The sequence below is a fragment of the Geotrypetes seraphini genome, chromosome 14, assembly GCF_902459505.1.
Source record: "Geotrypetes seraphini chromosome 14, aGeoSer1.1, whole genome shotgun sequence".
Lineage (NCBI taxonomy): Eukaryota > Metazoa > Chordata > Amphibia > Gymnophiona > Dermophiidae > Geotrypetes > Geotrypetes seraphini.
The window spans coordinates 12,790,115-12,799,548 of NC_047097.1; the positions used below are offsets into that span (position 1 = coordinate 12,790,115).

At 43.9% G+C, this 9,434-nt stretch overlaps 1 protein-coding gene across 4 annotated transcripts in view; it reads left to right on the forward strand.

Moving 5' to 3' along the window:
- The window catches only part of MPI (mannose phosphate isomerase), a 42,766-nt gene extending 33,568 nt beyond the window's left edge, over nt 1-9,198 (forward strand). For all 4 annotated transcript variants that reach the window (XM_033921010.1, XM_033921011.1, XM_033921009.1 and 1 more), the window contains exon 9: nt 8,485-9,198. In XM_033921010.1, the coding sequence (XP_033776901.1) occupies nt 8,485-8,616 (132 nt within the window). In that variant the 3' untranslated portion in view covers nt 8,617-9,198. The remainder of the gene's footprint in view (nt 1-8,484) is intronic.
- The last annotated feature ends 236 nt before the right edge of the window (nt 9,199-9,434 follow it).

The window sequence follows — 9,434 nt, forward strand, 5'->3', positions numbered from 1 at the left end:
TGTCTCCTTTTCCCAGAAATTGTAGTACTAGGCACTAGTGCTGCCCAATTTGAATCCATTCACTTTAAAAAAAAAAAATCACTCACCAATTCAGTGAGTCCTGAGTGGGGACCAGTAAGAAAATGCAGCAGTCGGAATAGTCTGCTCCTGGCCTACCCTCTGCTATGTCACTGATGATGCATCAGAGGGAAGCCCTGGTGGGGCAGGCCAGAAGCCGCCTGTTCTGAGCATATCATCTTCCTGCTAGCTACCACTGCTGCTTTGGGAGGCCCGTATGTCAGATTGTAGGAGGGATGGAAAGTTGTGCACGAGAGGAGAGAGGAAGGGAGAGATGCAACAGAGGTAGAAAGCTAAAACTTCAATCCTGTGCATCCTTTAGAATTAGTATACAAAAGTTTGGAACCACTTGGGAATTTTGAATTCTCTTTATTTTTTTTAATTAAAAACAATTTCTGTACCATCTAATGTAACCTTTTATTTTAATTTCTTTGTTGACCCAATAGATTTGTCTGTGTATCACATTATAAGGGGTACATTTTGCTATTAGAATCAAATTGTTAAGATCACTTGTTTCTAATTTTACAGTTTTGTTGATACTGAAACATAGCTACTATAACTTTTACAGACCATACTTTGAGACTGTCCAATCAGCATGTGTTATTTCTGACCCAGCAGGAGGCTGCTTTCATCAGCTAATCACAGAGTAAACATAGCCACCGTGGCAGCATTTTAGTTCCAAAAAATGGCCAGGGAGAGCTGAATAAAAGTTCAAAAAATTCAGGCAAGGGGTTTTTGGAAGTGGGGGGGGACCCTGTAGGAAGCCCCAGAGACTCAAAACTACTATTTTGGAATCAGCCTGAAGTTACCCTCAGACAGTAATAGACTACTCACAGAAATGCCTGGTACCATGCTTGCACTTACTGTACACTGTAGCTGAACAAAGAAGATGCCTGCCTCAGACAAGCATATAAAATCATCTGAAGCTTGTCTCTTCAGTCTGCCTTTTAGACGGGGAGAGGGGGGGGGGTGAAGCCGGCACCTGCTATAGCACTCTGGATCAACATGGGGTCCCTCAGCCCACTGAAGCACTTGATAAATCAGAGATGGGGTGAGCTGAGCTTCCAAGGAAACACAGCCTGAGTTAAGCTAATACAGGCTGGAGAGGTAGGTGTCCTGTATCTTCTCCCAGTCAGAACTGTCCCAGAAATCCTGGGAACTTCTGGGGCACCATGAAGCCTCGCACTTTGGATTAAAACCCAAAAATAATTGGAGGATTCAATCCAAAGTCCGGGTGTTGCAGAAATCCACATCTTTCCTGATTACATGCTTAGCCTGAGAGTTAGTAAACAATCCCAAAGCCAAGCACATACCTGAACAAATCCATAACGTGGGGAGGTGAAACCCCATCAACAGAAGTAATTCATGAACTGGTTTGCTCTGCAAAATATAATAAGTGATAACAGGCATAAAGGCAACTCAGAAAAAAACATTGAGGAACAATGTAGCACAAACCTGCAGTGTGCAATGAGCGCCCCAAGAAAGGCCTCCCACAGGAAACTCCCCACAGGATCTGCCAACTGACTGGAAAAACTTCAAACCTGTAATGAGTGACCGAGGCAGAAAGGAGCAGGCTATTCCAAACAACTGAGTGAAGACAGAGGGCGGGTCGTATGGAATCCTCAAGGGACTAACAGAAGATTTTCACTGTTGTAAACCCAATCTTCCATTCTGTTACGTCTCTTCTGGATTCCATATGCTAGGTGACGTACCAAAGCCATAGTTGCCAGGGAGGGACAGAAGAGCCTGCCCTCAAACTCGAGGTCTCAAAAACGGCAGAACACGCTGCTACAACTCAGTAAAACCAGGCAAAAAAGTATGAAGATCAAGAAGCTGCCTTGCAAAATTCATCAAGATGAATCGTGTGACATTCCCTCCATGACATAGCCACCCATCCCATCAAATGGGCTTTAAGCAAGATCGGCGGCTTGCCATGAGCGAAGGAAGTCAAGGAAATGGCCATCCAATCCATTGAGTGATCGAGGACTTGGACGCCGATCTACCACGGTAAGGCTCAGCAGTGAAAACAAAAAAGTGATCAGACAGGTTGAACTCAATAGTCCTTTCCAAATAAAGGAGCAAGACCCACCGGTTATCTAATTCGTGTAAGATCTGATCTTTGTGCTCCACACTGTTGGATAGAAATGCAGGCAACCTAAGCTCCTGGTGGGCTTGAAAAGCCAAGACCACTTTCTGCAAGGAGGGTACAGCTCAGAGGAAAATGCCTGCGTCCATAATACGGAGAAAGGGTTCCCTGCACGAAAGAGCCTATGCTCCAAAACACACCATGCTGCAACAATGGTGACCAGAAAAGAAAAAAAAAGTCTTGATCATTAGGTCCAGAAGAAATTCATCCTTTATTGGTTCAAAAGGGCCTCACCAAGGCCCTGAAAAACGATGTTAAGACTCCACAAAGGGAAAGGAAGACACCAGGGAGGATGCAGATGGAGTGGCCCCTTCATACTATTTGTCACATCTGGAAGAGCAGTAAGCGAATTAGCACCTCTTCGCACTCAAAAAAAACTGCAACCTGAACAGTTCACAGAGGCCACTGCCAGACTTGTCTAAACTCTCCTGAAGGAAAGCCAGGACTACCTATTTGGGAGCCTTCTCAGGCTCCACCTGATCCTTCCAGGCTTTGGCAGAAGCCATAGGATAGGGTTACTTCGAGCACAAAACAGTTGAGAGAACTACCTCCGAATAACCGCACATCATCAAGGCTGAGCGCTCAAAGGCCATACTGTAAGACCAAAATACCATGAGTTTTCCATGGACATTGGTCTCTGACTGAGAAGATATAGATGAAGTGGAGGCCGGGATGCGTCACTGTCCGGCAGATGACCCGACCAACCAGAAGCTATGGAGGAAACATCATACAGGAACTCGTGAGCCAGCCAGGGCCAAACCAAGGCTTCCGGCCTTAGCTTCTGTGCTGTTCACAACTGAAAAAGCGCCCAACCTTTGAGTTCTCTAACAAAGCCAACAAGACCCTCTGGGGAAAACCCCAGTTCTTCTAAGATCAGACAGAATGCCTCCTGCGAGAGGGACCATATTCCTGAGACCAGGAAGTATCAGTCGAGGAAGACTGCCGTAACATTGACTTCGGTCCCATGGACCGAGAGTGACAGAAGATGCACTTCCACCCAGTGGAGCGCCACCGCTCAGAGAGAGCACACTAGAACTCCCTCATGATGTACATATGCCACCGCCGTGATGTCGAACTTGTACTGCTGGTCTTTTTGAAGGGGCTGAAATGCGAGTAGCACCAGCTGAATTTTCCAAAGCTCCAGATGATAGGTCAGCTATTGTTGCGGACCAGGCGTCTACTGCCCCTTACTGGAGCGGGTCCCGCAGTCCGCCCGCAACCCAACAGGCTGGCATCCATCCTAAGAGTCATCCACTCAAATCTGAAGAAGCAAGCCCTGGTCGAGAGCCATCCTTGAAGCCACCAGCTCAAATTGTGGCTAACTGGCTCCGTCCAGGGGAGCAGCATCTGAATGGGGAACTCAGCGGAGATCACAAAGAGAGGAGGAACTCTCATCAAGCGCATATGGGCACTCTGGACCAAGGGATTGCCTCCAATGAGGCTGCCCGAGACCCCAGAACCTGTGGATAAAACCAGACCGAGAGAGCCGGACAATACAAAAGAATTCTGATCTGTTGAAGGTTCTGTTCATTTTCCCTGAGAGGAAACACACAACCCTGTCTGGAGACGAGAAGCCCCAGAAACTCCAGGAACTGGAAGGACTCCAAATGTCTCTTCCTGAACTTGCCATCAGCTGCAGAAGAGACACTACCATCCCCACCACACCTTTGTACACCCAAAGAGATGGAGCCCGGATCACCCGCTGTCCCAGGAAGTGTGACTTGGACCTCCTGCTGGTGGAAAGCCGCCCCCAATACAATCACTTTGACAAAAGTGCAGGAGCCGTCGCAAGGCCCAAGGGGCAGAGCTGCGAACTGGAAATGCTGTTGCAGAACATGGAAACACAGAAACCTGCGAAACTCTGGGCAGATTGAAATATGAAGGAAACCTCTAAGATCCAAGGACACTTGAAACTCCACTGGAGCCAGCAGTTAGTACTGTGTACTTCGTTGTCCATTTGGACAAAGGTAGATTGCTACATGAGGCACATTGGCTTCCCTTCTTGCATCGAATTACTTACAAAATTCTCCTCTTGGTTTTTAAGATTAAACTCACTCACTACCCATCTTTTCTTGATAAGTATCTCATTCCTTATGCTTCTCCCCGGGCTCAGATCCGGTGATCTTAACATACTGACTGTTCTGTCTCTCAAATATCTTTTCTACACTCGAAACTTTATCTTTTCTGTCACAGCCCCCTCCCTCTGGAATGCAATCCCATCTCATCTTTGATCGGAAAACTTACTCAATAAATTCAAAACCAAGCTAAAAACTTTATTTCATGATGCATACCAAAATTCCGGATAAGATCCTTTTTTTCTTATTGCTCAAAACAACTGCTTTTACAAAATGACCTCCCTCCCTCTCTCTCCCTTTTGTTCTCTCCCTTCCCCTTCCTACCTCCCTTATATTTTTATTTTGACTTTGATGTAATTTTAAATCTTCCCCTCCCTCTGTGCCTATCGTACCTACTTTGTCCATATCTTTTTCTGATTTTTATGTTCCCTATTTTTTTTATTTTTAATTTTATTTCTATAGCATTTTTTTAACTCTAATTTTAGGAATTGTAAACCGCCCAGATATTTGTTTGATTGTCTGTATATCAAATTGTAAATAAACTTGAAACTAGATTAAGAATGCATCTCCAATCCTCCGAGCCTTTCTGGCACAAGGAAGTATCAAAAGTATCTGTCTAAGCTTCCATTCGTGGACTGGAACAGGTTCCAGCATCTGGAAGACTAAGAGGCGTTGCAGAATAGCATAGACTCTAGCCTGTTGTGGTCGATTTGCCAAAGTACAGAATCCAAGCTGGAGGTGGGCAAAGGAGGACCAACAGGCATCTGCTGAAAGTCGAATCTACTCCTGACAAAACTGTAGAAGACAGCATGCGAGGGAGGAAGCCATGCCCGACTCCTGACAAAATTGATGCTTTTTATTTTTGTGAGGCGAAGCCACTGCACAGAAATCTGAGGATGCCTGGAATTGGAACCATGGAAATGTGGGTGTAGCCCTTAGAACGTTTCTAGGAGGATAAAACCGAGTATCCCTGACTACACCTGCGGGAGGAACGAAGAGAACTACGATCCCCTCCCACAGTCCAGCGATACTGGCTCACACTGAGCAACATAGGACGTTGTTCGCAACACTTGAGTAGAGGGCATCCAGACCTATACCCAACAAGAATCTGGCCCTTAAAAAGGTGGCCTCGAGGCAGCATCCTCAATCAAAGACAAAGCCAAGGAGTTTGGCGCTCAGACACTGCACCAGCAGAGAATGTACTAAGAACTCGAATGAGATCATAAAAGGAACCTTCACACTAACCAGCACCAGCGGAAGACAGGCATGCACCTTCACAGAGAACGCACGTGCCATAAAGGAAGTGGTCACCACCACTCAGCTACCTGAGGATGCTGGAAAGGAATAGTTTGTTACATAATATCCACCCTGTGATCCAGAGAATCCTGAAACCTCACTCCCCCATCACAGGGGGGGGGGGGGGGTGCTGTGCGCTGGAAAACCTGTGCCACGGTGGCATCTACCTCAGGTTGTTCAGACCTGTCAAAAATCAGGATTCAGGAAATAAAGCATAGACATAGCTTTAGCAGATTGGAAAAAGCTTTCGATGGATCATACTGTTCTGAAATTAGATTGGAGCTGTGCAATGAATGGAAAAAGGCATAGAACAGACCAGGACCAAATCCAGAGAATGAGAAGGTGGAAAATCCAAATGGAGCTCTTTCAGAACATCAGCCATAAAGAGGCAGGCAGAAACCCACTGAAAATGTGAAGGATCAGCACCTCCAAATCCATACACTCAGGGTGGCCGAGGAGACTAGTTTTGGCAAAGCCATCAGCCAGATCCAATTTAAATACAGTGGTAGGCGACGCATCAAACTCTGCATGGCAACTACTGCAATCAAGGTCTGGCACAGCCAGACAGAGCTCTCAAATATGAAGCTTCACCACAGATGCCATAGACCGAAAAGGCCGCAAGCGCCCGCTGGCTACATCAAACGAGAGTGGGGTCTGAGGATAGGCAATTCAGAAGAACCATATAAAATCCAGTGAAAAGGCTCACTCTGTAACCAGGGCAAGGCTCTGAGGTACATGTCTCATCAAAAGAGTCCCTTGACTCAGAACGCAAGGCATACTGTGCCATACTCCAGAACGGCCCCTGGATAAGATTTTCTTTGGAAGGCAAAGACTCAGGTCAGCTCAAGAGGATATGGAGGAGGCAAAGCCCGTAACTCCTGCTCCCAGTGCGCTACAGCACATGGCACAAAATCGTTAATCCGACGCAATCAATGTCCACATCCAGTAGATAAGGACTGGGGAGTCCATCCCAATAAATTTTGAGTCAAATAGAGGGGTTTTTGAGGCAGAAGAAGCAGTTAGTGGCCATCTTGGATTTTAAAATCGCTCTTTTTCTGTCATGAATTTGCACCTAAATGTACAAAAAAAGCAAAAACTGAAAATAAAAAAAATAGCAATTTGTGGTCTGGGGAAGTGGAAGACCTGAACCCTACCCACAGAAACTGTGAAAAACGAAGTTTAAAATCGATCCACAAGCCACCGCTGAAGTTCACATAGGAAATAACGGAGGTACTTACACTCTCTGTAGTGCTTTTGCCTGTCAGCATTTTTAAAGCAGCTGAGTGGAGAAAAAAGGATTTTCTGCTTCAGAAACAGCTCCAAATGCACAGTGGAGAAAAAAAGGATTTTCTGCTTCAGAAACAGCTCCAAATGCACAGAATTGAAGATCTTCAGACTGCCAGTCAGCCAGAAACAGACTATAGCCTCCGCCCCCATGGATCCTCTGCCATGTGGTAAGGGGCAGGAAAAGCAGCCTTCGCCTTGAAATCTAGGTGGGTTTCTTTCCAGATGCACACAGCCTGTGCTAGAAACCTGACAGTCACTGGCCAGCAGACTCCCACAGGAAGGGTCCCCAGGTATTTGAAGAAGGTGGCATACATCAGGCTGGCTCCACCAGAGTTTCTCTGAAGCTGCAGTCCAGCACCATAGGACTGCATCCTTTTCTCCAGAGGACCGCTGGGAAGGAGCCTCAAGGCACTGAAGCCACCAAAAATAACTTCAAACGAGAAAAGAAACAGAAGCTTGCAGAAATTGAAACTGGGATTGTTTACTAACTCTCAGGCTAAGGAGTTGAAGCATGTGTTCAGAAAAGGTGTGATTTCTGAAACACCCGGACTGCAGGTTGGGATTGAACACCTAGCGTATGGAATCCAGATGGGTCATAACAGAAAAATAAATTGCAGAGCAGAAGACAAGGCATTAACTTGCTTGCAAAAGGAAAAATTAAGGAGACGGGGACTTCTCACCAATACAAGGAGACAGAGCTGAAAAGCTGTAGATTTCTTTTGCAAAAACTCACATGTAGAGGTGAATAACTGGTCAAGACTTATGTTCCTTTTGAACTGGAAACACAATTATTCAGTCATTAAAACAGCAATGGAGTGAGAGTCTTTGGAGGAGGAACTTGCGAGACTTGGCCAAAGGCAGATGAAATTTAACGTGGAGAAGTGTAATGTGATCTGCCTAAGGAAAAATAATCCCAACTACAGATACAAAAATGCTGGGTTGCAAATTAGGAGCCACCATTCAAGAAAGAGTCACCAGATTCCAAAAAAAGCAAATAGAATGATGGGAGAGTATTAAAAAAAAAAAAAAGAAAAAACCAAACGGTAGAGAGCAAAACTGAAAATATCATTAAGTCTCTAGTGTGATCACACTGAGTACTGTGGGCTGTTTTGGTTGCCCCATCTCTAAAAAGGAGCCTCCCTTAAACCCAGGAGATTGAAGAAAGTTCATGGTTCAAGAGGTTTGGACCACTTCCTGGGGGAAGAGGGAAGGTTTTTTTTTGTTAAGTATTAGCAGATAGATTAGGGAGAGTCATTGTTTATGTCTGGATGTGAGCTACAATAAATCTACTTTGGGTTCTACCAGGAACTTGGACCCTTTTGTGGGAAACGTGATGCTGGGCTTGATAGACCTTGGTCTGAAACAGCATGGCTGTTAAGTTGGAACTGGCTTATTAGCATATGTGCTTTTTTGCATTACATTTCCATGCAATAATAGAATCACATATTTAAAAAAAGGGAAAAGTACATTATTTTTTTTTACCTCACTTGTGGAGTTTGATGATAGAAGTATAAGATAAAATAACTACCATTGTAAGTGAGTCTTTTTCAGCTTATTTGAAATGGGACAGGAGATTATTAATATAATGAATATTGATTCAGTTTGTGTTATGTTTTCTGCTAGATTTTTTTCTTCTCCCCTGTATTGTGGAATTCATGGATCAAAAAGTTCTACTGCACTTCATTTGAAGACACCACACAATTTACTGTAGAAGAAAGTATTTTTATTCAGCACATCTTTAACCAGTTTTCATAAGATATAACTGAGTTTTAAACATTAGTATATATATTAGCTATTTCAGACATACACTATTTTATTGTTTATAAAGTTATGAAGAGGCAGCTTCTCAGTGGATAGAACATGATCATGAGTTGGTCTTCCTTCAGGACAGAGGCGCTTTTGTCCTACATATTTCATTTTTACCAAACACAAGCTGAATTTAGCCAAGATAAAAATATCAAGAATTCAAGGTTGTAGTAAGGTATGTTGTAATAAATGTTTTAACAATCCACGTTTTGTTAGGTGCTCAGAATTAGCATTCTACCTTTTTTGATATTGAAAGATGGTGTATTTCATTTGTCAAAACAGTATTTAAGAAACTGTCCAAACTTTGAACCCTATTTCAAGTTTACCATTTAGCAGCAGTATGCTTTCCTAAAACAAGAGCACAGCACAGCACTTTCGGCTACAACATACCATCTCACCTGTAAATACTTAACTCAAATCCTTTTACTTGCCAAGCATCCTCAACGACATACCCTTGACAGTCAACAGAAGTGTATCTATGCTTGTATTACATTATTATACATGCACTAAATAAACTTTATAAATGGTACTTTTGTTTCGGGAAAAACTGATTTTGCTCATATTACCTTAAGAAAAATGTAGCAATGTTTCATACTAATTGCTTGAGGTTTCTCTACAGCAAAATTACAAAAAGAATTTAACAGTTACTTACCTGTAACAGGTGTTATCAGAGAACAGCAGGCAGATATTCTTACAGATGGGCGACATCTTCCACATAGTCCGAGTATGGACAGTGAAAAGTGAAACTATTATTTTAAAATTTGAAA